General features: G+C 45.1%; 15 protein-coding genes across 15 annotated transcripts; 5 read left to right on the forward strand and 10 right to left on the reverse strand.

Annotated features, from left to right (window-relative positions):
- Positions 1-602: 602 nt before the first annotated feature.
- SJAG_02966 (hypothetical protein) lies at positions 603-830 on the forward strand (the record flags this gene model as incomplete). The annotated part of the gene is made up of 1 exon (XM_002174103.1): positions 603-830. One exon carries the CDS (start codon positions 603-605, stop codon positions 828-830), a length of 228 nt encoding a protein of 75 aa, XP_002174139.1.
- Positions 831-1,600: 770 nt separating this feature from the next.
- SJAG_02967 (hypothetical protein) lies at positions 1,601-2,043 on the reverse strand (the record flags this gene model as incomplete). The annotated part of the gene is made up of 2 exons (XM_002174104.1): positions 1,601-1,680; positions 1,776-2,043. 2 exons carry the CDS (start codon positions 2,041-2,043, stop codon positions 1,601-1,603), a joined length of 348 nt encoding a protein of 115 aa, XP_002174140.1.
- A 2,572-nt stretch (positions 2,044-4,615) lies between these two features.
- Positions 4,616-7,027, reverse strand: SJAG_02968 (iron/zinc ion transporter). The gene has a single exon (XM_002174105.2). The coding sequence runs from the start codon at positions 6,386-6,388 to the stop codon at positions 4,709-4,711; it is 1,680 nt and encodes a 559-aa protein (XP_002174141.1). The 5' UTR covers positions 6,389-7,027; the 3' UTR covers positions 4,616-4,708.
- Positions 7,028-8,179: 1,152 nt separating this feature from the next.
- SJAG_02970 (hypothetical protein) lies at positions 8,180-10,433 on the forward strand. Its single transcript, XM_002174106.2, has one exon. It carries the CDS (start codon positions 8,686-8,688, stop codon positions 9,142-9,144), a length of 459 nt encoding a protein of 152 aa, XP_002174142.1. The 5' UTR covers positions 8,180-8,685; the 3' UTR covers positions 9,145-10,433.
- Positions 10,434-10,632: 199 nt separating this feature from the next.
- On the reverse strand, positions 10,633-12,799 carry SJAG_02972 (homocysteine synthase Met17). The gene has a single exon (XM_002174107.2). It carries the CDS (start codon positions 12,189-12,191, stop codon positions 10,905-10,907), a length of 1,287 nt encoding a protein of 428 aa, XP_002174143.1. The 5' UTR covers positions 12,192-12,799; the 3' UTR covers positions 10,633-10,904.
- Positions 12,800-13,180: 381 nt separating this feature from the next.
- On the reverse strand, positions 13,181-14,227 carry SJAG_02973 (methyltransferase). The gene has a single exon (XM_002174108.2). The coding sequence runs from the start codon at positions 14,134-14,136 to the stop codon at positions 13,390-13,392; it is 747 nt and encodes a 248-aa protein (XP_002174144.1). The 5' UTR covers positions 14,137-14,227; the 3' UTR covers positions 13,181-13,389.
- Positions 14,161-16,141, reverse strand: SJAG_02974 (fungal protein). The gene has a single exon (XM_002174109.2). The coding sequence runs from the start codon at positions 16,016-16,018 to the stop codon at positions 14,351-14,353; it is 1,668 nt and encodes a 555-aa protein (XP_002174145.1). The 5' UTR covers positions 16,019-16,141; the 3' UTR covers positions 14,161-14,350.
- A 206-nt stretch (positions 16,142-16,347) lies between these two features.
- SJAG_02975 (hypoxia induced family protein) lies at positions 16,348-16,668 on the forward strand (the record flags this gene model as incomplete). The annotated part of the gene is made up of 1 exon (XM_002174110.1): positions 16,348-16,668. The coding sequence occupies one exon, from the start codon at positions 16,348-16,350 to the stop codon at positions 16,666-16,668; it is 321 nt and encodes a 106-aa protein (XP_002174146.1).
- A 17-nt stretch (positions 16,669-16,685) lies between these two features.
- On the reverse strand, positions 16,686-16,928 carry SJAG_02976 (hypothetical protein; the record flags this gene model as incomplete). Its single annotated transcript, XM_002174111.1, has 2 exons — positions 16,686-16,750; positions 16,796-16,928. 2 exons carry the CDS (start codon positions 16,926-16,928, stop codon positions 16,686-16,688), a joined length of 198 nt encoding a protein of 65 aa, XP_002174147.1.
- A 197-nt stretch (positions 16,929-17,125) lies between these two features.
- Positions 17,126-20,634, reverse strand: SJAG_02978 (tRNA-pseudouridine synthase). The gene has a single exon (XM_002174113.2). The coding sequence runs from the start codon at positions 20,178-20,180 to the stop codon at positions 18,900-18,902; it is 1,281 nt and encodes a 426-aa protein (XP_002174149.1). The 5' UTR covers positions 20,181-20,634; the 3' UTR covers positions 17,126-18,899.
- SJAG_02977 (serine-tRNA ligase) lies at positions 17,419-18,822 on the forward strand (the record flags this gene model as incomplete). The annotated part of the gene is made up of 1 exon (XM_002174112.1): positions 17,419-18,822. One exon carries the CDS (start codon positions 17,419-17,421, stop codon positions 18,820-18,822), a length of 1,404 nt encoding a protein of 467 aa, XP_002174148.1.
- Positions 18,889-22,665, forward strand: SJAG_02979 (splicing suppressor). The gene has a single exon (XM_002174114.2). It carries the CDS (start codon positions 20,966-20,968, stop codon positions 22,109-22,111), a length of 1,146 nt encoding a protein of 381 aa, XP_002174150.1. The 5' UTR covers positions 18,889-20,965; the 3' UTR covers positions 22,112-22,665.
- On the reverse strand, positions 22,157-24,632 carry SJAG_02980 (phosphatidylserine decarboxylase Psd2). Its single transcript, XM_002174115.2, has one exon. It carries the CDS (start codon positions 24,268-24,270, stop codon positions 22,759-22,761), a length of 1,512 nt encoding a protein of 503 aa, XP_002174151.1. The 5' UTR covers positions 24,271-24,632; the 3' UTR covers positions 22,157-22,758.
- Positions 24,566-25,962, reverse strand: SJAG_02981 (Clr6 histone deacetylase complex subunit Sds3). Its single transcript, XM_002174116.2, has one exon. The coding sequence runs from the start codon at positions 25,720-25,722 to the stop codon at positions 24,916-24,918; it is 807 nt and encodes a 268-aa protein (XP_002174152.1). The 5' UTR covers positions 25,723-25,962; the 3' UTR covers positions 24,566-24,915.
- SJAG_02982 (cytochrome P450 regulator Dap1) lies at positions 25,920-26,829 on the reverse strand. The gene has a single exon (XM_002174117.2). It carries the CDS (start codon positions 26,775-26,777, stop codon positions 26,232-26,234), a length of 546 nt encoding a protein of 181 aa, XP_002174153.2. The 5' UTR covers positions 26,778-26,829; the 3' UTR covers positions 25,920-26,231.
- Positions 26,830-26,984: the final 155 nt, after the last annotated feature.

The raw sequence follows: 26,984 nt of genomic DNA on the forward strand, positions 1-26,984 counted from the left end.
AACGATGCACGCTCGACGAGTACTACAAGACGCGTGCCGTTTATGCTTCGTACGCAATGCCGTCGGCACCGCCGACGTATGCGCCGTACTACTCTTCACTTGTGCAGCCGCCAACACCGTACTTGTACGCTTCCCCGTATGCGCACTCGTCCATTGCTGCCGCTGCTGCCTTCCAGGCGTCTCCTCAGCGAGCCGCCACGCTGGGCATGCATCCGGCCGCGATGGGTCCGGCGTCAATGGCTTCGACTTGCTATTTGCCTGGAGGGAATCCTGCAGCAGCAGCTGCTGCTGCTGCCGCCGCCGGCGTTCCTATGACGGCTGCTCTGCCCGTTGATGCGCAACAACACCGCATGTCGGGTTCCCAGGCGTATCCCATGCAGTATGCTGCTGCGATGCAGCAGGCCGCTGCCTATCGTTCGGTGCCCAACATGATGCCCACGATGCTCACGAGCCCGTACCGGCCTCAAGACTATCGTCTGTGCTATACACCGGCACCCGTGTCGCCGTGGCTGCCATACTATGCAGCTGCTGCTGCGGCTGCTGCCCCGTCGGCCGTGCAACCCAGCACACCGACCCCTATATGTGTTGGCAATGGCACGATGATGGATGAGTTGGTGGCTCCATCCACACCTTCTTCTGCTCCTCCTCCGGCGTCGAACAACTCTGGTGTGTCGATGGATCTGCTTTCGAGCTACTCGCAACTGCAATCTCAAGGGAAATCTGACGCTGCTGCTGCCGCCGCCGCTCATGCATCGTCAAACGGCATGACGGCGGTGGACCCGCCGTCGCCTTTGGACATGTATGGATCCTCGTGGGACGTCTCACGCTAGCTGCTGGAACGGTGATGTGTGTGCGTATGGATTCTTTCCTTTCTGATTTTAATCCACCAAACTATAATCTCCATAATTATTTGTGAGTTGCGCTTGCTTTTTTATTTTTTGGACTTTTGACGCACACAGACATGCGAGCGGTATTGCTTAATCGGTGTCTGCTCTCTTCTCTTGAACTTTTTTGTTTTCTCCCACTCTCTCGCTTTGCTTGCTCACATGCACACACACACACACACACATGTTCTCTCTCCCCTTGTCTTGCCTATCTATCTTTCTCTCGCACGCGCACACTCACTCTCACTTTCTCTCTCTCACTCTCTTCCTCTCTCTCTTTCTCTCTTGTCTGTCTCTGTCTGTCTGTCTGTCTCTGTCTCTGTCTCTGTCTCTCTCTCTCTCTCTCTCTCTCTATCTATCTCTCTCTCTTTCTTGTACACACGCATACGTGCACAGCATACACACATTCGCTTTTTTTTGTCACTCCCTTAACATTTTTTTTGTCCCTCCTTTTTTGTCTTCTGTCTTTTTCCTTTCCATTATACACGCACACTCATATCAAACATACATACACACACACAATGCCCCCTATTCCCTGTCGCTCGCTCTTTATTTTATTCACTTTTTTTATTATTGTCATGTCGACTTGTTTCATCCTCTGCATGTAAGCATACACGCATACCCCGTCCCTCTTAAATATGATATGCAAGCATGCCGACGACTGTTGCTTAACACACACTTATTTAAACGTGCACTGCGGTTCCCCTCTCCCTGTTCTACAGTACGGCCTCTACGTCGCTACTGGTTCTACTGTGTACGCTGCACCAATTACGCCTTGTGCTGACGCCGGCTTTCGCTGGTGTCTATTATTTTATTCTGAAACATTACTTACAAAGGCTTGTGGACTATCTGTGCTCGCTTTCCAAGGCCTAGCGCCTTGCTAATAGATACCTAATAAACGCACATTCCCCAAGAATTCGGGCAGGAAGGTGGAGGAAGGACTTGGACGGAGGCGGTGCCGGCGGGCGGACCGCTCCTGTGCGTGAGATGCGTCCTCGCAATTGCAGACAGCTTCGCCTTTATAGTCAGCGGCAGCAGACACGACGTCAATGTCTGTCGCAGGCACCGCTACGGATCCTGCATCATGAGCATCGCCTCCGTCCTTAGTATCCCCCCTCTTCAGCCGGCCTCGGCCACCTCCTTGTTCCCTGACAGCCATGACATACATTCAACTACAGCGCAACCCCCACGTGTTTACCCCGCCTTGTCCCCACCTAACCCACTCGAAAACCCCTGGGCCGCCCCACATTCTCCTCGTAGGAGCCGCTCGTTGGTGCGGTCACGGGGCACTATAAACCTGCATGGCACGGCGATTGAGCGATTGTGGGCGGTGCTGATTTATATGGATCGCGGCGATGGAGATGGGTTTGTTAAGCGAGCGAGCTTTCCCTGATGATAAAGCGAACGGGAAAGCGGAGTTAGAAATGTTGCTAAAAATGGAAACGTTCGCGGCTTATCATTCGCTGAAATGTCGGCTGCATTCGCTCGTGCTGAGTCAAATTCTGCAAAGTTGGCACATGTCATAAACTGCCGCCACGTCATAGATCGGAAGGCTGTCGCAGCGAGACTTTTTTCCCATCCAGGAAATCCCTGGACGTTCTCGCCAGCATGATAGTGTTCGCCACACTCGCTTGCTGTAGCCGACACTCTAAACGAAGCGGGACGGAAGCATGACGTGGGGTTAGTCGCTTCCTCCGCAGTTTTAAGTGACCAAGTGGTGAGAACCGAGTCGGAGGTTGTAAAAACAGTAAACAGGAAGTGCAGGGTCAATTAACACTACTGGTAATTCGGCGTAACTTTGTCTAGTTCGGTGTAATTCGGCGCGTAAATGTGCTGTCGCAGGCAATTGTTCCAGGGGCTGTTTTGTGTTTGTCCGTAGCTAGCAGGTTCGAGTTCTGCTGTGCGGGGTGTGCCGAGTTGCCGTTGTGGTGTGAGGACGTCGGCTGAGTGGGGGCGCATGACTAAGTGGGGGATGATGAGGACGAGGGAGAGCCTGCGAAGACTGCAGGACGAGTGGTATTCTGTGGCTGTTTGGAAGGTATTTTGCTCAATCGAGGATTGTTCTCGAGTCAGGATTATTTTTTATTTTTTTTTTTGATTTTTACGTATTTTTTTTGATTTTCTGTGAATTTTTTTATTTTTTATAATTTAAGAAAAATTAAATAAAATAAATTTACTAGTATTCGAAACAAAAGAAATAATAGAACCATCTCTAAAACTTTAACCTAGTCACACCCTCGACTACACTACGAGTCATTTAACTGCCGAATTTCTATTCTCGTTCTCATCTTCTCGCATCCTCGTCTTTCTTCCCCGCTTCCCTCACCTATTACTGCTCTCGTAATTCGCTTACAGCAGAACTTTCCAGCGTCCCGTAGATCAATTCTGTCCGTCCATTCACATACCTCACCGAGAACAGCAACCGTAGCCAACCGTCAGCAGCATCTGCCACGTCATATTCACTCTTTCCAACTCGCTTACTGAAGTTTATTGTTTTAGTGCTTGAGTGCAATTGTGGTGGTGAAGTTTATGTGGGATATAATGCGGGGGTCGCAGAAGGCAGTATCGCCGAGAGAGGAGAGAGCATGTGTGTGTGTGTGTGTGTGTGTGTGTGCGTACGGAGAATTGTTAAGGATTGTATAAAAGTTCGGAGGAATTATTGTTCGTCAACCGTTCGCAGCGGAAAATTACTCAGCGCTCTCCACGACTTTTTCTCTTCGCATGGATTCTTCTTCGGCCGACGACTGTTTCACCTCAAGTCGAGACTTATCTAAACGAAAACCCAAAGGCTGGAACCACCAATCACATTCGTAATCGAGGCGGGCTCTCTGAACCACAGTTCGGCCTCAGTAGAACTAGCGGTAAACCTTCGCTTACACCTTTCGACGGTACCGGCAGCCCGTTTAGCATAATCCAATCACCTTTCCGTACTAGTCATTAATTCCCTCACATTCCTTGTCTTCTGGATCATCGTACAACGTGGTAGGATTAGTTTAATATCTCGGTAAACGCGTGCCGCTACTAAGCCAGTGTTGAGTAAAAAAGCCGCGCGTTGTGATTGTTTGCCGACTGGAGATGGAATTCACTGCGATGCAGTTAGTTAATCGCACATCCGAAACCGCCCGCAATGTCGTCCGCACAGTCCATTCTCGAACCCATATGACACAAATCTATCCATGTGACTGTGTCCTCATGGTGTTTCCACTGGGGTTTGTGGGTCTTCTCTCGCGGAATTGCGTGTCCGGCAGTCGCTGAACAATACCGTTCAAGTGTCTTATCGCTCGCGATACTGCACATCCTGTCCCGAGGTGAATATATATCCCGCGGCAATATTGCTGTCGCCTATTTCGGCCGACTCGACCGAACGCGTTTCCATTCTTGCATGTTCATTTTCCCGTAGACAATTGTTTTGTAGAAGCAGAAGAAACGCACATGAACAAAAACGGGGAACAAAAATAGTCCAAAGCTTCATGCAACCCTCGACTGACAATTGGCCGACATCCGAATGTCCCAGCCCGTCCAAGTTCCCCCGAATGTTCAAGCTCATTCATTCCGAAAACCCTTTAAATGAATCCATCCATACAGCTTGTACTGCTTAGAGGCACTTAATACTCCCTGAAGCATGGCTTGAGCATGTAACAACCCCAAGACAAAACCACAAGACTGTACTAATCACTTCTGCTGCTGCTGCAGACTCAGCGAACCCCCATCCATCTCTTTCCATCCACTCCTTCATCACATGTCTAAACGAATCCATAATAAAAAAAACTATACATATGAACTAACGAAACGAATAAAAAGGAAATAAATCACGCATGTACACTTCACTGGGCGACGCCTGCGACACGACGGAGAAGAGACAGGCGGCGAAGATAAAGCTCACGGAACTCGACACGGAGCTTGGTGTTGGCGGTATTATGGGCCTCAAGGAGGATAATTAACAGGGCGCCTTCGATAATCATAGTAGGGGTGTTGCAAAGCAATTGACCAGTAGTACTCCAGTGCAAAATGCAGGCGATGATCAGCAAAGCAGCGATAATAAGGACAGAGGCGGCAACAGCCCAGGGGGACGAACAAACGTTACCCACAAACTCACTGACCTTATAACCGAAAGCATGGGGGATCTTGGTCTTCTCGTATGGCAAAGGGAAGCCGAGTGTTTGGAACATGGCCTCATCTTCCTCGATAAGAGTCTCAATCTGATTATCAGAGTAAGTATCTTGACGGTAGTAGACATTTCTAAGCACGAAACCATCCAAGAAACCAACAAGACCAGTGTAAGTACCAATAATCAACCACCAATCATCACTGTAGTTCATGGGCTTACCCATAATAAGCCAGACAAGAAGCACAGCAAAACAGATGATGGCACCAATACCCGAACCAATAACATCAGAATAGTAGTCAATGGCACGGCAACTACGAGACACCTTCATAGACTTGATTGCACAGATGGGGTTTTCTTGACGGTCGCCGCTTTGGCGTCTCAACTCGAGTTCAAGGACAGAGTCAATGTGGATGATAGCCGACAGACAGTGCTCAAGGTAGCGCATGTGACGGTGTCGGGTATTCTGCAAGAACACAGATGTGAATGTAAGTTCGACGGCAACGGCAGTGTTGATGTACAATTGCCAGTTGTCGTTGAAACCGATGAGAGTACCGCTAGCAGCCCAAATGATAATACAAATCCAGTACAAAATGGAAGAATAGATACTACCGGTGGCTCTGCTGATCCAGTTACAGACGACGTCGAAAACGTTTTCCACGGGCAACTTCACAGCATCACCCACCGTGTCCTGGAGGTCGGCACGGTCGACGAGTGGTGTGTAGTTTTCATCAACAGGTATAGCCTCGCCTTCATCGTGTTGAAGTTTAAGGAACATGCGCTTAAGGCTGACAAGACGGGAACGGAGCTCGGCCACATTGATAAGTAATTGGGTGTAGTTGTTTTGTTGTTGACGCATAAGAAGGGTATCAGAAATGTAACACTGAATGGAACTGCCGTCCTGCATCACAATCTGCCACTGATTCGGGGCCCGCGCGACGATACCCCAAACGGCCCAAGCAATGAGAATAGCAAGAGTGATTAAGAAGACAATGGCAGAACCCATATACTCAGTCACCAGGTCGAAAAGACGACCGGCAAGCGTGCGGCGGCGATACTTGGCATATGTAAAGGAGACCTTTTTCTCGGTAGCTGGCTTCGTTGGCTTCGCAGCAGCAACCGTTTTAATTTCCACGCTCTGATCCTTCTTGACACCACCGTCTTCAGAAAGGGTAGAATTCGTTTGAATGTAGACGGACTCATCTTCCTCGTTTGCACCGAACACGTGTTGTGTAGGAGCAGCGACATTTACGTCGAACTGGCGACCCTTGTTCATAATACGCAGACGAAGTCGCTGGAAGAAACCTTTGTCGGCCAAACTGGCACGGTATTCATCGACATCGATGCTACGCTCCTGAATTTGGTGCTCTTTGCTTGTGAGATTGCGAAAGTGATCCATGGTAACGTTGGGAGGGAAATAAAAGCAGAAACGGGGTTAAACAGAAGACAGAAAGGAATAATTGAAAAACAGAAGAACGGAATTGTCCTAATAAAGACTAGGAAAGCGTCGGAAAGGAAAGGACGACACAATTGAGTCGTATTACTGACTTGGTCTAAATACTTTCGAGCGAAGAATTCAGCTGAATTCTCGTCGTAATTAATAAAAAAATAGATTCCCAAGCGAAAACGCTAGATAAGACGATCCGTTAAATATGAACCGACACCGACACAAAGAAAATGTGTTGTGCTAAGGAAAGGACCGAAGTGAAAGAAACAAAAATAAACTTATAAAGGCCCTAATGAGGTAACGTGTGGGTCACGGAGACGACACTTAACGGCTCAATGAGCAAGGAATTGACAAACCCGTCCTTTGGACTTGTACTAATTCAACACGCTTGTGTGTGTGTATGTATGCGAGACGCCGAACGTCACTGCCGATCTTTGTAAATAAACGAAACCTTCTTTGAACAGTGGACACTGCGAAGAATGCTGAGCTGGGTAATTGTGGTTGGTGTTCGTTAGACGACACAGAGCTGTGGACGGTTCGCTTTGAAGGGCATAAATCCAGCTTTTTATATGACTGGATGCGTCAAGAAGCTCTGCTGATCTGATAAGACGAGGTTAATAACAATGACATCTTATCAGATAACTAACACGTCACAAAATGACCAGTTTGGCATGTGACACAGGGCGTTGATTGGACCGCAAAATAGCCGAAAATCGGCGTCCAATGAAAGCGCCATCGCGCGCGCTTACGCAGCAAGAGTCGCAGCAAACAGCAGGACGAAACGAGAATATCGTGCAGAGACACACGTTTTTTTAGAACTGATCAAAAAATATGCTTGAGCATGGCAGAGCGTGTTTGGGTCCTCCTAGGGTGTGCCATTTTCTCCGTCGATCATGACGTGCGTCTCAGCTGGACGGCGTTGTTCCATCCCCTGTTTGCGACATTCCCCGCCCGTTCTTCCGCGAACGACGTACGCCGTGACGTAGCTGTGTGACATAATGGAATTCGCAATCTGAGTGGTTGGTATACTAGAAATCCGTAGATCAAGCGAAAAGGCAAAAAAACAAGCAGCCAAACAGGAATATGAGCGCGTTTCATGCGAACGCGTCCTTCAGCGGAACCAAAACGCGTCGATTGAATTTGTTAACAAGCAGGCTTTGTCGCATCCCGCCGTTGCTCCCGTAACACTGGGCGGGGATCTTCTGGGAATGGCCTGATCCATGAGCAATTTTTCTTTAAAGCAAAAATAACGCACGGGTAACTGCGGACACCTGTACAACTAGGTTTGGTGTGCGCATCAGATAAGATCTTTCGATGGCTTGTGGGGGCGTTGTGGGATGAACTGAGAGGGAGTGCGAAGCCGGAAGGAGCATAAGCGAAGGTTACAGAGAGGTTAAACAGAAGAAGGACTGATATCTAATCTTATCATCAATGCTTAAAGCGAGTAAGGTTGGATGCCGATGGATGGGTGCGCTCGATTGGAATGTATTCTGTAAAAAGTTGGCAAGTTTTATTTCATTTAGTAGTACTGTATTGCTTGTTTGTATGTTTGTTTTACTTCCAGATTTTCGCTTCATTCTTCCGTCCCTATTCACGCCTTGTTACAACTCAATTCATCGCTATCTACCCGCTACTACCATTCCTTGTAACTTAATTCATAGTTTTTTATTTTAGTTAATTCATCAGTACTTCCACTAAAACTTGTTCCACCCCTGCTGCTTAGCACTTTTGCGTAAAACACATGCTCATCTAGCTTAGCCGATCATCAGCGCTTTTCGTCAGCCCAGTCACGCTTAAAGTCGTTTTAGTGACGACTCCAAAAACTTTACTTAGTCTTTGGAGAAATCGATGAATAGGAATATCGGATCTAATTTTACGGAATAATTTTTCTAGAAAAACATATGCTCCAATGCGTAGTTAGTGAAGAGAAATATTATTTGCTCACGACGATTTCGCTGAAAGACGGAGTGCTAGTTCACTGAGACATGGGCACCTAAACGCCAAGAACTCGTCGTTTCGTACTTGCTGCTTCTATTCACTTGATTCATTCTTTGGTTATGGATGATGTATATTCCGCCACCCGAATAATTCGCAGTAGTTATAACGGGATCACCGTTTGGCATTCTCCATAACACTATTCATCACAAGTCGATGATTGCAATTTTCTGTTTTGCAATTCGGTCGTGGACGAAAATGTGATTTTCGTTTAAAGATATTTGATTGTTTGTAAACAACTCCTAACGTTAAACATGTCGACGGACTTGTCTCCATCTGTGTCTTCGTCGTCAACCTCGACTTCTTCTGAAACTAATCGGAAATCGAGCACGTTTCGTCAACTCGAGGCTATAAAGAATGTACGAGAAGAGTCCCACGTACATCAGGCTCCGGAAGAAGCGGTGATAGATTACGCGGATACGCAGAGGAATACAACTCTAGATGATGATTTAGGAAGTGAGTCTGATCGATCCGACCTTCCGCTATTGGATTATTCTGTGACTCAAGAAACAGAATTCTTACCGTCTCCTGAAGAAATACCTTCTCGTGGTCGGTCTCCACGGATGACTAGTCACTTTGAAAAAGAGGACAAGTCTCGAAGCCGTGGAAGATCGAGTTCAGTACTTCGGAGGGCCCTCGAAGCCCTCGCAAATGACATTGAAATTCCTGACGACCTCGACCCAAGAACAGGCTACGTTGGCGAGATTCGTTGAATAAGGAAACGTATTTATTTGTGAAATCGCTCCGTGTTTTAAATACAGTCTCAAGCTGTCGACGGATATCGAATTTGTCATAATTTCACATACATAAATGATATCGCCTCTTATGAGGTGCTGTGTGCCAAAATGGGCTTTAAGATACCTGTTTTTGATAAACTTGAAAACATCTTTAATTTGATGTACTATTGCTGTTCCTTCAATACAGAAGCTCCAGGGTTTAGGGTTGCACTTGATAAAAGGGCAGAATTTGATTGGTTTTGTTTCGACAAGTACAACTTGTATGCTTACAGTACTTTGATGAAACAGCGTCTTAAATGGTGACTATAAGAAAATACATGAAGATTATATAAAGTGTCATATCAGTCGACGATACCCACTTTGGTTTAGCTTTGGTTACTTGATTATTTGCTTACATGGCTACATGATTGGAATCTGTCTTATTCTACAAAGTGCTCCAGTTGTTGTGGAAAAGTTGGGTGCATTTCGAGTAATGAATTTTACTTTATGCTTTATGATACCTGGTATAATGGTGTATGTATGTGCACTTGGATTCATTTGGCAGTTCCTTATACCTTTAAACACTTTTCAATTCCAGTCATTTGAACCAACGCACAGGTATGCGTTCTTCACCGCAAGCTCTGGAGCTATCGAGGATTTCCTGCATCTTTACGTGAAGCTTGAAACCGTTTTCGTCATCAAAATCATTTCGCAAATCGATTTGCCGGCACTATGCAAACCGCCAAAGTGAGTGTCTTGCATGTTTCTCAAGTGCTGGCGTGCGCTGGATTCTACCTGTCCTATTGCGATGGGTCTGCGTATTTTCATATGAACAATGACGAAAGCCTTTTTTGAGACTTATTCAGTTCATTGTTAAAACCGCCTACTGCAGCTTAAAAACGCATCATCCTCATTAGTCAGAACGAAATTACAATGGCTGGTTTTAGGATTCAATTTATAGCTGATTTGAAAAAACATAAGCGATGCAGTTTTAGTTGTAGAACTAAAACAGAATCCACATTCTTCATGGCATTAGCTCTTTCAAATCTATTTTTTTGGGAATTCCGCTTTTGTTGATAACAGTTTCATGCTCATATTCATAAATATCTTTAACCTTCCTGAATAATAACAGTTTATCAAAGATAGCGGCTATACGCGGATGAACTGAAATTCCATTCTAGGACGACAAATGTATTAACCACGACACTTGGTGTCCAATAAAACCTTCCTAACGGAGAACTGATTATAATAGTTTTTAATTGTTTTATGAGACTTTTTATTGCTGATGTTCTTTTTGACGATTTGTGCGAACAGGAACTAGCATGTTGAATACTGAAATGTTTAAACAAAGCGTGTATCCAACAAATATAGTACCAAGCAAACCCAAAGGTTCAATAATCGTTTAGTTTTATTTTTGCTTAATCAATACGGTCTAAATATTAATCGAGTATAATACTCACTGACCCAAAAAAGGTTCACAATACTCACCGCTCTCGCATCCAATCTTTGGATTCACACTCAACAATTCCTCGAACCGCTTCGCTTTTAATAAAACTAGAAAAATAAACTGAACGTGTAATCTATTAGATGTAAAAAAATGAAAGACCTTTTAAATTCGTAACTTATTCCGGTACAGATTGTCTTACAATTTCTGTACCGTGGACAAAAAACCCAGGATTACCTGTGTACTTTTTCTTTGCGTTCAACAGCACCCGAAGATGTTTGAAGCAACAGTTCATACATGTACATTGGTCATCTTACTCGAACTGAAGAGCTTGCTCAAAATCGGCAACAATGTCATCAATGTGCTCAATACCAACAGCGACACGGATCAAATCCTTCGTGACACCGGCACTCAATTGCTCCTCGTCGGTAAGCTGCAAATGAGTAGTGTAGGCAGGAGCGATAACCAAAGTCTTGGCATCACCAACATTGGCCAATTGACTAGCCAACTTGAGACGGTTGACAGTCTTCTTGCTAGCATCGGCACCGCCCTTGACACCGAAACTCAACATAGCTCCAAAACCGTTTTTCAGGTACTTCTTGGCAATCTCATGGGAAGGGTGAGAGGCAAGACCAGGGTAGGAGACCCAAGCAACTTGGGGATGCTTCTCCAAGTACTTGGCCAAGGCAAGGGCATTGCTAACATGACGCTCCATACGGAGGGAGAGAGTCTCCAAACCTTGGATCAACAGGAAAGTACCAAAGGGATTGGCGTTACCACCCAAATCACGAAGACTCAAGGTACGGAAAGCAGCAGCAAAGGCAACATTGCCAAAGGCTTCACTGAACACCATACCGTGGTAACCAGGGCTAGGCTCAACGAACTGAGGGAAACGCTTGGCGTTCTTGACCCAGTCGAACTTTCCACTGTCGACCATGACACCGCCAACGGTGGTACCGTGGCCACCAATCCACTTGGTAGCGGAGTGACAAACGATATCAGCACCGTGGTCGATGGGACGAATCAGGTATCCACCGCCACCAAAAGTGTTGTCAACAACCAAGGGCACACCAGCAGCGTGGGCGATCTTGGCAATCTTCTCCAAGTCGGGGACATTGTACTTGGGGTTGCCAATAGACTCGACGTACACAGCCTTGGTGTTATCATCGATAGCAGCGGCAAGATCGTCAGCGTTGTCGCCCTCAACGAACTTGGTAGTGATACCCAAGCGGGGAAGAGTAGTGTTGAACAAATTGTAAGTACCACCGTAGAGGAAAGAAGTGGACACAATGTTGTCTCCGGCAGCAGCCAAAGTTGTGAGGGCCATGAAGATGGCGGATTGACCAGAACTGGTGGCGACTGCAGCGGCACCGTTCTCGAGAGCGGCCATTCTCTTCTCAAAGACGTCGCTTGTAGGGTTATTCATACGAGAGTAAATGTAACCGCCTTCTTGAAGACCGAACAAACGACCACCGTGGTCGCTGTCGCGGAAAACATAAGAGGTAGTTGCATAAATGGGAACTGCTCTGGAACGAGTAGTAGGATCAACCTCTTGACCAGCGTGCAATTGAAGAGTCTCAAAATGCTTCGACTCTACCATTTTCGATGTGAGTTTAAGGGAGAAGCTGTGAGCAGGGAAATTTAAGGTGAAGGCGTAGGAAACAGTTGTTTACTGTTCAATGACGGAACGGGAAAATATAACTGAAAATAGAGAAACCCGTCGGCTGAAGGTGATTGTTGCGAGATATTCACGCGGTGAGAGTTTGTACGGAACAACAAGTGCTTCCACGGCTGGTTTTAAATGTTTTGCCATTGCCGGTATCAGTTCGCAATAGTAGTCAAGAATGCGCAATTCATACGCGAAGTGGGCATCTGCGATTGGTTAGATCAAAATTCACATCAAGAATAACAATTTCGGAGGCGATTAACAAATTGAGGGTTTATTGTCACAGCATATACGCGATTTATTGAGGATTCGTCGTAATACGTGATGGTTCCGATAAGTCTCCTAAGGAAGAACTTTCTTGCTCCTACTTGCGCCGGATCCAGTCGGCGGGCCGAAGCGACACCGAGTCGTGGTATGAATTGTTCTAATACGACAATTGTTTTCCAATAGTAACATTCTTTACGAAGTTCTCTTGCATTAACTGTTGTTCTGTGGATACATGTTGTGAGGAAACGGTAGAGGTGCGGACTGATTTTTCGGGCATTTATACTTTGACACGCGACGCGTTTTGCATTTAACACGTAGCACACATACCGAAAGACAACTTTATTTTTTATGCCGACGCGTACGTGAGTGCTGTAAGAATAGCAAAGGCATTAAGGGGAACTGGCAGGGCAGGACAGGGTATCGAGAGGGGAAAGAATTCAACAAGGGCGTTTAAACGAGTGCGTAGTCATCCTTGATAATGATCTGTGTGAATACTGTTAAATTAGTTCCTGCGGTCAATATTCTTGGGAACGTGATGTTTGAGATCGGGTATCTAATGGAATCCGTACCTCGCAATGAAGCCTCAAACCTTGATGCACAATTACAATCATCATTTCACTCCTCTACAAGGCTTCCAATTCTCACCTCCTTCCAAGCCTATAGCAATCGTCTCACTTTGTTTTATAATATATTTGTTGTCGCATGAATAAGCGACTCAATTCAGGAGAGTCACTTTTGTTAAATCACTGAAAGATAAACTGAATAAGCAGTATAATTAATAATAAGTCTCGTGCAGACATGATTCGAATGCAATTTTCATATTTTGATATCAAGGGATAACCTAACGTAGGGGTGCCCTTTCTCCCTACTGCTTTTCAATACTAAAGGCAAGCGTCTGGTAGGGAAATTTAATTTGCTCCGTATTCGGCACTCGGGGGATTGTCTCCACAATCTGATTGACTTCATCAAAAAAGGTTTTACGTTCACTCTCGGGTAGCATGTGTATGTAATGTACACTTCTCAACATGTCATGAACAGACTTTTCCGGTCTGGCACAATGAGCAAAAGGAAAAGCACATGAACGAATCTTTCCGAATCCATTACCGGGAAACATATTTCCCCATTCCAAAGAAGAAAATGTTGGAGTATCACCACGATACTTATCAAGCAAAAGGTTCAGCTTTCGCACCCAGGCTTCGTTTGAATCCCGAGTGTTCCAAACGAGACCGAGAGCGCCTTTGGGCTTCAAAACTCGATGAATTTCTTTAACAACGTCCTTGGTGGAAAACCAGTGAAACGACTGTCCACACAATACAAGGTCGATTGTCCCATCTTCCACGGGGATGGACTCTGCGGTTCCTTGCCGAGCATCCACATTAGGGAACCGCTTTTTCAGAATATCCAGCAAATCCTCATGAGGTTCAACAGCAATTATGGATGCACCAGTCGCACGAATACGAGGAATCAATTTACCGGTGCCAGCACCGAGATCAAGTACGACACTCGTTTCGTCGACGTAAAACTCATCAATCAGCCAGTCAGTTAAACCAAACGGATACTCCGGACGACCGGATTCATAAGCAGCAGCATCGGTACGATATACGACGGACATCGTTAGTAAGAAAACCTGAAACGGGTATAGCTGTAAAATGCTAATTGCATTCGGAGAAAAAAACACCGGTGAGTCAAGAAACCGAGACAAAACCCCGTAAGTTTACCGAAAGTTGGCCGAAATCGAGATGAAAACAACAGCTTCCCGGAAAGAAACGCAAGGAAGCTGGGTAAGATATCAAAGGAGGATTTCGTAAAAGACGGGAAAACTCCCGCTATTGGAACAATTCTTCCTCTTCAACTTCGGGGCGCCATTCCTTCTTCCATGCCTCATTTTCAAAGATACTGACAGGAAGTTCAGCACGCTCCATGGTAATGCCAGACGTTTCCAACAAGTCGATCATATAGTTCGACACGTAGGGCTTGTACAAGTACTCTCGCTCCTTTGCAAATACATTTGGTGACGCAGAAGGTGAGTATGCTTGGACAAGTTCTTGGAATGTAGGGAATACAAACGGCAAGATTCGGTTTTCGTCTAAACGCATGGGCTCAAGCTTTGTTTTGTTTGATGAATTTGGCATGGAAGTTATACGCTCACGCTCCCACTCTTGCTCATATTCATTCAAGACCTTGTAGAAACTGCCAGTCAATCTAGCCTCTGAGGAATCGAGCTTGTACGACTTTGCAACGCTAATCACTTGATGAGGAGATAAAGCAGAAAATGAGCGTACTGTTTCCCGTAATGCGTCTGGATCTCGATCTGCGCTTAGCCGAGACAAACATTGCAACCATTGTAGTAACTGCACAACGGGTTGCAAATAGGAAGAGAGATCTTTCATTGGCAATCCAACTTCGGAATAATCCGTTGGATGAGTTAAATCAATATTGTGTTTCTGGATCCATTCTTCAACGCTTGCAACATTAAATCGGATTTCCATTGCGTACGCCCGAGAGTGGTATTTTTTGTTGACAAGTAAAAGATTGAACAAACGTGCACCAAACCACGTAAATAGCTGTTCGATGCATTGTATTCGAATGAGCGGATGAATGTAGAACAGCTCCATGAGATGAAGTGTAGAGGCAAAAACCTTTGTCAGGTTTCTTGGTGAAGCAACAGGCGCGCTTCGCGGTGAACCAGGACGACGGACTGAGCTGTGACGTCGAAGCAAGTTCCACGACCTCGAAGCTGAAGGATCCAGCCCTTCTAAACCTGCATAATTTAACATTCCAGCAACAATCGCTTCATCCATGCGGCGAATGGCATCTTTGTACACTAAAGAGTATATTCTCGGAACAACACGTGTGATTTCCTCTTGTAATTCCCGTGTTGCTTCTACAAGCTTTGAGTCTCTGTGCAAGTAGTAGTATAATAAAACACAGTTTGATATCCACATTGTTCCAAGCACCATGTTTGTCGGGTCTGCCTCTACAGTCGACCAAACAGTAGCGAGAAAGCCCTCTATAAGTCGGTTGAGAAGTCTTTTTTCCTTTGGTGTGTATAAATAAGCATAACGAGCAGCCAAATAAAACAGTTTTGACGGGGCCAAACGAAACTCGGCGCGTTCAGCCCTGAATGCTGTCACGAAAACATTGAACATCGTGCCCAATTCCCGCTCGTCAAATACAAAAAACATCCAATCGTAATCATTATCGTTGACGCGTAGTCCATTCTTAGCATAGTAATCCTGTGGTTGTTTTGAAGTTTGCTTTTGTTCCAAAGACAAATTGGCTAAATCGACCTCTAACGGAGCAGGAGGGAAAGTCGTCATGTTTAAAGGGTCCTCCGGCATATCCACATTGTCTGAATTCCATACATTCTTCGAAGAATAAAGAACTGTCGCCGGAGCCAATGGTAATGAAAAACGCTTCCTAGGATCAGTCCCAACGCTCTTGGAGCGATTCAATCGCGACGAAGAAACTTCTTCATCACGCCAAGGATCCATGCTGCTGCTGGACAATAAAAGAACGTGCTGTCTCGTTCCGGAATGCCAACTACAAACCGCGGAGGTCACCTATGGAGCAACATGCCACAGGGCGGTTGACCGAAGAGTATACCGAAATTCGGAGCAGAAAGCGGGATACCGACGGAGTTTTCCGGCCAACTGCAACACAGTCGCCGAAAAGTCTCCGGTTATGATCATAACATTATGATGCAGTACAATGGGGATGAGCGGGCTTGGCTCGGTCATACAGTCCTGGAGCTCTATAGCTTATTAACTTGGCTGGTAGCCGACTTCTTCAACCACGAAACATCAACGCATTCCTGTTAAGAATGGCAAAAACGAGCCCTGTAGTTCCTCCTATTAAGCTCTCAGAACCCACAGAGTCGGGTAATGACACGACGGAAACATCTGGTAGATTAAAACACCTTTTTCGAGACCAACCATTAATTCCCATCGGTTGTGCTGCTACAGTCGGCGCTTTTCTGTTCGCGACTCGAGCAATTAGACGGGGAGACAGCATGAGAGCCAATCGCTTTTTCCGTTACAGAGTTCTTGCGCAAGCGGCAACTGTTTTGGCAATTGTCGGAGGAGTTTTTATGGAACGCAAAATGAAACAGGAAAAGAGAATGGAACAAATAACTCCAAAATGATGGGGAAGTGAGCTTAATCATGCATTTTTTCCAGTTTTTTTTATTGCTTGAGACAACGTGTTCTCGAATTTGTTCTCTGATGCTTGTAATATGTGTTAATAACTGATAAATCACTGTATACTCTTACTATCCAGCTTTTTGATTGCGTCAGAAGACGCGCGAATGTCCTCCAAAAGCTCTGACAGGTATAAGTCAACAGCATTCACTGTAGCATGAAGCATTTTAGCTTCTTTCAGTTGTTGTTTCCGATGCTGTTGCATATGGTTAAAGACAGACGCGAGTTCGCGTCTATTCAGCTTGATGACGCAGTCCTTAATTAAGGTTACCGAAAGTTGGCCGAACGGTGACCGAAATGCGACCGGAAAGGTACCTGCTTAACTAACCGTAATGACCGAGTTGGCCGAACCCAGTTCAACGAAAATGAAACACTGAAAGGCGGTGCGAAAAGCAATGAATATGAATTCTAAGTCTATTTATGTTGTTCTTTGGTTTCTTCAATATTACTAGTACAATCTACTTATCAAATCCTTAATTTTCCTTTTTCCAACCAGACTTGCAGACGCACAAACGTCGAACAGGAACAGCTTTCACGGTGTACAGAACGTTTCATTTGGTAAAGGAATATAGGTTTTTTTTTAACCGAAAAAACGGTCCTTTTCGCGCTTCAAACTGTTCTCTTTCCGAATATTTGGAATAGATTAATCCCCTTCTTGTTTCAACACGCTTTTTCACTCAAAAAGCATTTTCTGGATGAGACTTGTATTTTCTCCTTGTCTCAGACGTACAAACTTTGTCTCTTTACGCTATGTTTCATCAAAAGCAAACGGATTCTTAACAAAACGAGTACAACTAGACTATAAAAAGATTGTAGAAAATGCCGAGAATTTAAAGAAGAATTGTCTCATGAGGAACATGAAGTCACTGGCTGATTCTGTTCCAAATATTGTTCGTCTATATCATGAACGAATTCAATGCTTGGATGAGCTTAAACCATTTCGTGCACAGAAGAATACAGTTACAAAGCAACTCGCGGACAAAAACCTTCCGCCTACACGCCGACATGCTCTTCTGATAGAGTCTCGTAAAATGAAGGAGATTATGTCACCATCAGAAAAGAAGTTGGTACTTCTCGAGCAGCAACTGCAGCAATTGTGCTTACAGTTGCCGAATCAACTTGGAGAGTATGTACCCATTGGTCCAGAATCTGATGCACGGTGTGTCGGTTACATCTGTGAAGATAAATTGGCTCAGGTACAGCAACGAACATATGTGGCAGATCATTTAGACATTGCGAAAAGAGCATTTGACTTTGACTCTGCAGCGTTAGGTTCTGGCCATTCCTTTGTATACCAATGGGGAGATGCTGCTTTATTAGAGTTTGCCTTACTAAATTTTACGGTTGATTATGCAATTCAACAGGGATGGGAATTTTGTTTGGTGCCGACAATTGTGCGCACAGACGTTGCCCGTGCTTGCGGTTTCCAGCCTAGGGATGCTGAAGGGCAACAAATGTATGAATTGGAAAGTGACGTGTCCTCAAACGTCCCGCCGCAGGTGCTTGTCGGTACTGCCGAAGTCAGTTTAGCAGCAAGCGCATTGAACAAGACATTTACCGATCTCAAAAAGAAATGTGTTATTGGAGTGTCTCGTGCATACCGACGGGAGGCAGGAGCGCATGGAAAATTCACTCGCGGAATGTATCGTTTGCATGAGTTTACGAAAGCAGAGTTTTTTGCTTGGACACATCCAGACTATAGTTCTGCAATGTTGAAGGAGATTATCAAGTTGCAAGCAACAATTATTCAAATGTTGGAAATACCTGCCCGCATACTTTACATGCCCTCTGAAGAACTGGGTGCTTCTGCGTCGGAAAAATATGACATTGAAGCTTGGATGCCAAGCCGTAATGATTTTGGTGAAATTACCTCTGCATCCAACTGTCTTGATTATCAAGCTCGGAGACTGTGGACACGTTATGATAATGGTATGGATACTGGTTATGTGCACACACTTAATGGAACCGCAGTCGCTATACCACGACTGTCTATTGCTATTCTGGAAAATAATCTTCAGAGCGACGGACGCGTAAAAATCCCCAATGTATTACAACCTTTTATGAATAAAAAGTACTTGGATTTTTCTGCGTATAAATGAGTAATGAAGTACCTCTTCAATACAGATGTGAATTTAGTGTACTCTTATAGTGAATGAATCGTTCTTTTTTTATTTCCTTAAGCCGAAACCTGATCTCCCAAATTTTTTTTGTTGCGGTATCGCGCATTTACAACTTCTACGGGTTCTTGACGCTTGCGTTGCAGAATCGGAACATACTTTCTTGCATGTCTTAATTCACCATCACCCGTGTTCATGGCTGTACCGTTGTCTTTCTGAGTGCCGCAAACCTGAAGCGCGGTTTCCGCCTTCTCTTTCAAGAACACGGCAAGCTGTTCGCGAAGAACAAGCTTATGCCAATTCGCGTATGTCTGCTCGTACAACTTCTTGGCAAACTTGGGACCAACGTTCTCTGGAACCTGGGGATACTCCCACTGAATGTTGTCAAATACGCAATCATAAAGTACTAAAGGCAAATCGCTTGCCATATCGTATACGGGCTTGCAAGGATTTTTTTCAACGTTTAGAAGCTCACTCACAATGTCTACGGGCTCAAGATGCTGACCCACAAGAAAAAGGATTGCCATCATGCATCGAACTTGATGCCAAAGAAAGGCAGTACCTTGTAAATCAAAAGCGTATAATTGTTTCTGAGGATCCACACAAATAATCTTTGAATGTAGAATACCTCTGTTGTAATTGGTAATTTGTTTTGAAGCATCAATTTTGCAGAAGTTGCGAAAATCATGTTCACCCAAGTATAGAGCTGCAGCTTGAGACATTCGTTCAATGTCTAGCTCACCTCCTGGATATTGTTTTAGGAATAGGTATTTGTAGTGTCTGCGCACGCACGAGAACCGGGCGTCGAAGCCTTCCGGGGGATTTGGTGAGTATGCTATTACGCGAATATCTTCTGGAAGTAAACGGTTTAACACATCACAATAAGCAATCGGACGTTCCTCCGAGTACCGAACATTCAACGACACGACTTGACCCATGGCAGAAACACCTTTGTCTGTTCGGCCACATCGACTAAAGGAACAAGTACTGGGGTCTTTAATCAAGTGAGCTCGCATCAGCGCTTCAAACAGTTTTCCCTCAACAGTTGGAAGTGGCGTGGGTTCCGTTTGAAAAGCTAGACCATTGTAATTCCAACCAAGATACGCAAATCGAAGTGCAATGAATTTTGTTTTATCCAGCATGAAAGGACGAACTGCTTTCCGCTTTTTCAAAGAAGGAGCTTCTAGCATTGCGTCAGCAACAGAAACACTTGCAGCTTCCCGCATTTCCGTATCTATTTGATTAACATTTTGGCCAGATGTTTCAGCTATTTTCTCAAGTTCGAGAATTCGGGATATGAGCCGTTCTTTTGACCAGCCGTAATACCGTGCGGCATCCATAATAAGCGGTTTTATTTTAGCGAAAATTGTGAATTACAGGAATGAAACCTAATTGTTTATATACGTAAACTGATTTTTTAAAAAAAAAAAAAAAAAAAAAAAAAAAATACAGTTCTCCAACTGAAGGAATTCTTTCGCGAATTTTTCAGTCTTTCTTTTATAAACAACAGACTGGTGTCCTGATCTCTGTTATGTTTCCCTTCTTCTATGAGACTGTAGTAAGAAGATTTGGATAAGCGAAAAGCGAACTGGCACAGTCAGTAAGAAGGAAAATGTGAAAACAGAAATTGGCCTGAAGAATAAAGTCCAATGTCATTTACAGCAGTTAATTGTTACTAAAGAGACCGGATTTGAAATAGAATGATCATATTCACTTGATATTGAGGTTTCCTTGCTATTATTGAGACAACTTCAAAAAAAGACAACAAAGTCCATTAAACAAACCAATTAAAAAAAAAGTTTCGTTTTATTTTTCTATAATAGAATCCTTTTGGATGCACATAGAAAAGAGTAATCCTTTAATTTACAATTCGACTACAACGAGTACAAATATGTCTCATTTGAATATTTACTGAACAGTAACCTCACTCTTTGTCGCATTTTTCTATTCAATTAATTAGAAATCCCATTAGTCAAGTTATGGACTGTTTCATGTGCTCGCAACAAATGTTTTGTTTTTCTTTGCTTACCAGCAACTGACGCAACGAACCTGAAAACACAAAACGACATAGTTTCCGTGCACAAGGATCCACCAGGAGCCGAATTGATACTCAAACAAAAAACATATGGCGCAGAAGTTATTTTCTTTTGGGAGGTCACTGGCTTCTTCCAACGCAAAAAGACCATATTTCTATCCATTGTCTAAATCACCAGTAAAGGTATTGCGAGAACGAGGTGAACGAATTCGTAAATTATACAAATGTCCGGTTTCCAAACTTCCAGTTGAATATGAATGCCCGGAATGCGGATTTCCAACACATCATTCTCAAATAGAATGGAAAAAGGATACATCGAAGGAGAAATTCATTCCTAAGCTTCGAGAAATTAATGAAGACGAACACGACCTTGCGCTAAACCCAAGGACAAGACAGCTCTTTGACTTGCCAGGTGAGAATGATCCTGAACAATCTGTTTCCTTTTATTCTTGGGACTCATTTCTGTATACACGATCCTTTCAGTCAGTGGACGATGCTCAACAACGACGACATCTGTCCCGATTGCTTACTTATCCCATTACACTGGCTGCTATTCTGCACGAGTTATCTCCATACACCCTTCGTGATCGTTTAACACCTCAGGGTCTACAATCTCTTAGCGCTATTCGAAGCATTCTTCATCGGTATCCCAGAGCACAGAGCACTGATCCACGCCCAACGCGAATCTTTATCATTGGCGCTCGCGGAGAAAGCGCTCTTCCGCTAAGTATATGGTACCAAGGACTCAATTGCTTGTTTCCTAATCGCTTGTTTCAGCTTCACTTCATCGGACCAGAAGTCATGGAACCAGTTAAAAAGGAATGGCTTCCTTCGAGTATAGAAGCTTTCTACTATCCTCAACGTTACCATGAATTGCATAACGTAGGCACTTTCGAACCATTTGATGCGTATTACGACATATTTTACCTACCAACTCCTGCGTTTTCGCAGCCGGTTTATCGAAATGACTGGATTCCTACATTACATGCTCTTGTGGAAACGAGATGCCCCATCTTCCTAACAAGTTCATCCGTTCTAGAAATGGAGAACGACGTAAAGACACTAAAAAAGCACTTGGGACCTAGTATCGAACCAACATTGACTCTAGGAACCAACGTTTTCGCTAGTCAAGCTTGGTCTGTGAACGATGCTAATCTCCACGATATTACTCACGTAAATGCTCAGGTGTATGGCTTCCGTGCTACTCAGTACAACGTCCAGGAAGTGGATATTTAAGTTGAGTAAAAAAGAAGCTAAACGACCGCAACAAAGTGCAAGTGTTTACGACATGACTATTAATTTATATTATGAAACAACAGAATGAAACGAGGACGTGCACACGATGAAGTAATCATTCCTGTCTCTTTCTGCTTGATTGCCGTCCTCGTAAACGACCGCTAACTTTCTATCTCCTCCTTTCCCCTATTGTTAATAAACATGAGAAACCATTACTAGCATAGCACGACTACATAAACAAGAGATCTGCGTCAGTAAAAGCAGCAGCAGAGAACAGAAGACGTAAATGAACGGGAAATTGAGCCGGTTGAATGGATGAATAAGCAAACATGAATATGCCGCCCTCCCATATAGTAACATCCAGTGGTACTATTGCTTACAGATTGAAAGAAAGAACAGAACCGCGCAAAAAAGCGAGGAGAGAGAGAGGTCTACACAGCGGTTGTAAACATGCATCAATGTAGCTGTGAAGAATAACGTTAAGAGATGGGACATTAATACTCTTTAAACGAGTGAGAGTGTGCGTGTGAGTGTGTGAATGCGTGTGTGTGTGCAGAAAACATAGTTAAATACATAGCAATTTAATACTTGCATGTAATAAAGAACATACTTTTTGCCATTATGACAAAAATTCGACAATATCGCAATTACAAGCTTTCTCCAACCCGCACATATTGGCCTTGGTATGTCGTAAACTCATAGTCTTCAGGCGCCTCAAAGACGAGGACAACCGTACTACCCAATTTGAAGCCGCCAACTTGCTCTCCTCGTTCGAATGGTTGACCATGCAGAACGGGAGAAGCCTTGCTGTATACAGCCTCCTCGAATGAACCCAATGATTTTTTTCTGAGCACCATTCTATTCGTAGACAGGGTAGGATCACAGTTGATGACGATACTGCCGACATTCGTCGCGCCGACAGGAATCATACTCATGAAGCCATGTTTGTAACGACCAATCAAAGCAACACGCTCGTTCAAAACAAATAAGTTGTGCAAACGCCGAGCTAAGTATGGAGAAACACTGAACAACTCACCGGAAAAGTGTCTACGTGATTCGACGACCCAATCAGCCGGTGAGTGAAATCTGTGGTAGTCACCAGGAGCGAGGTAAATCACAGAATAAAAAAGTTGATGACCCGGACGGATATTGCGCCAAGGAAGAGAGTCGAGCGAGGCAATCTCTGCAGTGTCAATCCACGAAGTCTTCTTTTCATCAACACTTGCAGGAATTGGAACATTGTCCGAAGCAGGCAAAGAGTAAAAGCTACTGCTGTCTGAGCAAGCATCATCATCACCGGCATCATTTTTAGCGGGTGAAATATGACTGCACTTGACGCCAGCAGCCAAATCACTCTCCTCCTGCTCCTCCATACTCGCACGGTTACAGTCAGGACACAGACGAAGACGCGAACTAGTCAATGCACACATGAGAGCGGGTGCACTACGATTCCGCTCAATACCATCTCTCCGCGAAGGAACCGTTACACGGCGAGGTGTTTGACGGTAATTTGGAATCTCATGCTTGGTAGCAAATTTCATATGCTCGGCAACCTTTTCGGGATACATGCACGAATCGTCGAAATCAACGACTTGGGGACTACAAGACGACAGACCCCCAAGTAGGGCTTCCAAAGAGTAGGAAAGACCCTTCACATGCTGAATGCGATTGTTGTTAATGCGGCCCTGACAAACAATCCGACCATCCACCGGCGAAACAATGAACGAGTCTTCGTCAACTGGTCTTGCTTCGGGACGAAGTTCACGATAGAAAAAGTCCTGGAAGTTACGGTAATGAGTTAAGTCTGGGTCTTTCAGCTCTGTCAAATTACAACCAAACAACCACGCGTACAATGTAAAACCGGGCTTTCTGAGAAAAGTAGGCCATTCCTTGTTATTAAAATGACCCCAGATACGCGAAAGACTTCGCAACGGCAGCGAACTCAGCAAGTAAGCCTGCCAAGAACCCTGTGGCTTCACATTGATAGAGAGTCGTTTCCAATGGGGAAAACGTCCTCGATTTTGACGAATGCGATGAATACGATTATGCAGCAGCTTCAAGTTCGTAACAACGCCGACCTTCACGACGACGAGCGAATGCAAATTCAGTTTGCGCCAGTGGGGGCGATGAAACCGATGAAAGTCGCGTTTTTGACGCATTTCAGCAGCACTCAAAAGACGTGTTTAATAAGAAATGTATAGATTAATGAAAACGAATGTTCACAAGCGTGTCCGGCGGCAGGAACAGCACACGTAAGGAGTAAAGACAGGCAAATGCGAAAGAAGAACGAACACAATGACCGGCCGACACGGGAAAATCAGCGACGAAGCACAGCAAGCACAGACGAACGGAAAACGACGATAAAACCAAATACAGCGAAGCAAATTCACACAAACAAAGACTCAGTAGCTACAAGCTGTGCATGCACCGAGTATGGGAGAGGACAGAAGCGCGTTGGCCGAAAGACCGAGACAACGCCTCCCTTGGGGAAAGAATAGACGTGTCACGTGAGAATTACCTCAACTATTGGCGAACACGAGAGAATGGACGATCATAGGGAGATCAGGAGGCGTCATCGATTGTCACGCAGATCATCGAACAACACCATGCAGATCAGTCGACGATCATCCTGCAGATCCAAGCAGCAGTAGCAATAGAAGAAGAGGCAGGCGGCAGCAACCTAAGAGGAAGAAACAGGAAGGGAGGGAGGAATGGGGTGTGGTGAAGGAGGCGTGCACTGTCAAATCAGCGGCTCAATGAGCTGCTGGTAATTGTGGCAGCGAGAGTGAGTTACATTGGCTTCATCACACCTTCATTCGTTTTCGCTGGATTTCAGTCTCGATGGTCTGCAAGTCGGCCTGCACATCAGCCTCAGAAGCAGCAGTCAAACCGCGTTCAACAGCCTTTTCCCGGTCACGTTCAGCACGCTCAGAGGCACGTGGATCACGCTCTCGAGGTGTGGTTATGTAATGATTCGCTGTCGACAACAGTGGAGAGAAAAGAGCATTGTCGAGAGAGCTCATCTTACCGCTGTCGAGCGCTCGTTGGATGCTCTCGGTAACGGCTACGGGAATCTCTGCAGTCTGGTCGGTGGGAAAAAGAAGGTAATCGTCGAAGAAATTAAGTGTAGGTGTCAACGGCTGAGCATTTGCTGGAGCTCGTCGATGCCGTAATTTTCGACGATCAATGTAATGAGCAGCCGGAGTGTCGTGTGTGAGCAACGACGACTCGTTTCCAATGTCAAACAGCTCGTTTTCTTCTTGGATAGCACGCTTTTTTTCGTGCAGATGTTCCAAAACCTTATTTTTAAGACACGTCTTATGCGACTCGTACTCATCCTCAGCAGCCCGAACCTCGGTTTCGTACTCTTTTTGGGCACTTTTAGCGAGATAATTCTTCCAATGTTGTGCAATTCGAAGTTCCTCATCCCGTTTTTGCTCTAACTCGGCTCTGAACTGGAGATACGTGCTGCTAGTCCCTTTTTGCAACGCGACGAGTTCCGCCTCCAATGCCTTTTTGAAGTCTTCATACTGCTTCGCATTAAGTAAATGAAATGATTCCGGAAACGTGTCCGTCAGGTGGCTTTCCAGGGCACGAGATAGAACGTCCATGGATGTGTATGTATGTGCGAAATGTAGAAGAAAATACGCCGGGTTAGCTAGTCCCTTCTCGGCTACTAGCCGAGGGTCGCTGCTACCCGAGAAAGTCACTGACGTAACGGGAGAAGCACGTGTGCGCTAGGGGGCCACAGATGCGACTCGAAAGCGCCGAAATGCGACGCTAGTGGAAATAAGCTTTTCGCAAGTAAATAAACGCGTCGCGCGCATGCAGAAGTAAGAACACTAAGAAAACCAAGTTACACGACCTCAACTACACGATCCCGAGCTATAAGAATACTCGTTTTGAATGCTTCAATAGAATTGACATCACTAGTCGTACAGAGAGAAGAAGAAGAAGAAGAAGAAGAAGAGGAGAACAAAATACAGGGGTCAAAAAAAGGGTGCTGGGAGGGATGGAGCTGTCAGAGAATAGAGTACACGAAAAAGGGAGAGAGAAAATGTTACAGTGAAGAGTCGTTCAGCACCTTGTCCCATCCCACGCTGCCGCATGGGCTGTGCTTTTAATTCTTCTCAGAAGGAGTCGAGCTGCGAGAATCAGCGGCTGGGATTCCCTCGGAAATATTTTCCACAGGGGCAGCCTTCTCTGCAGCCAGGTGTTGCTCCTTCTCTGTAGGAGTTACAAGACGACCGACAACAGGATACTTTTGGTCGAAGAATGTCTTCCAATCGTTCAGCGTTGACTTTTCTTCTTCGTTCAAATCAGAAAGGTCATCCATTTCGTCTCCCTCGGGAACAACGTCTTCTTCAAAGCTGCTCTTCGCCAAACCACGACTAGCATCATGACCAGCAAATGTGTAATAAGGACCACCAGGTCCGTAGAATTTCCCTCCTTCCGTGACGTTGTACACGTCACCCTTAATAGCGAGAAAAATAAAAGGACTCGACTTTCCGTTGAACCTTTTTAGCTCTGAGGCCGTGTACAAGCTCCATTTAGGCTGTTCAAGCTCGGGAGCCGGTTCGAGTGGTTTCTGCTTCATTCTCCGCCATCTCGTAAAGAAGATGTACGCAGCGAGAGTAACGATAAACACAAATTGAGGAGAAACCATGTCAGTTCTGTCTGTAAGTTGCGTGTAGAAGTTAGAAGAACGACGACTGGCGCGAATCCTCTTCGTGCAAATCCCGCCTTGGCATACGTCATTATCCGTGGAGTGTGTGTAGTAGAGCACGTGAATTACAGAGTCGATGATTGGGCATAATGGAAGGAGAGTGAAACGATACGAATTGGACACGAACTAGGATAAGATAGGCGAGCT

This window comes from Schizosaccharomyces japonicus (assembly GCF_000149845.2).
Source record: "Schizosaccharomyces japonicus yFS275 unplaced genomic scaffold supercont5.2, whole genome shotgun sequence".
Taxonomy (NCBI): Eukaryota; Fungi; Ascomycota; class Schizosaccharomycetes; order Schizosaccharomycetales; family Schizosaccharomycetaceae; genus Schizosaccharomyces; species Schizosaccharomyces japonicus.

What these genes read in the sequence shown, in the direction of transcription:
- SJAG_02968 (XM_002174105.2), bottom strand. Translation starts at nt 6,388, where the DNA reads ATGGATCACTTTCGCAATCTCACAAGCAAAGAGCACCAAATTCAGGAG.
- SJAG_02970 (XM_002174106.2), top strand. Translation starts at nt 8,686, where the DNA reads ATGTCGACGGACTTGTCTCCATCTGTGTCTTCGTCGTCAACCTCGACT.
- SJAG_02972 (XM_002174107.2), bottom strand. Translation starts at nt 12,191, where the DNA reads ATGGTAGAGTCGAAGCATTTTGAGACTCTTCAATTGCACGCTGGTCAA.
- SJAG_02973 (XM_002174108.2), bottom strand. Translation starts at nt 14,136, where the DNA reads ATGTCCGTCGTATATCGTACCGATGCTGCTGCTTATGAATCCGGTCGT.
- SJAG_02974 (XM_002174109.2), bottom strand. Translation starts at nt 16,018, where the DNA reads ATGGATCCTTGGCGTGATGAAGAAGTTTCTTCGTCGCGATTGAATCGC.
- SJAG_02978 (XM_002174113.2), bottom strand. Translation starts at nt 20,180, where the DNA reads ATGGATGCCGCACGGTATTACGGCTGGTCAAAAGAACGGCTCATATCC.
- SJAG_02979 (XM_002174114.2), top strand. Translation starts at nt 20,966, where the DNA reads ATGGCGCAGAAGTTATTTTCTTTTGGGAGGTCACTGGCTTCTTCCAAC.
- SJAG_02980 (XM_002174115.2), bottom strand. Translation starts at nt 24,270, where the DNA reads ATGCGTCAAAAACGCGACTTTCATCGGTTTCATCGCCCCCACTGGCGC.
- SJAG_02981 (XM_002174116.2), bottom strand. Translation starts at nt 25,722, where the DNA reads ATGGACGTTCTATCTCGTGCCCTGGAAAGCCACCTGACGGACACGTTT.
- SJAG_02982 (XM_002174117.2), bottom strand. Translation starts at nt 26,777, where the DNA reads ATGGTTTCTCCTCAATTTGTGTTTATCGTTACTCTCGCTGCGTACATC.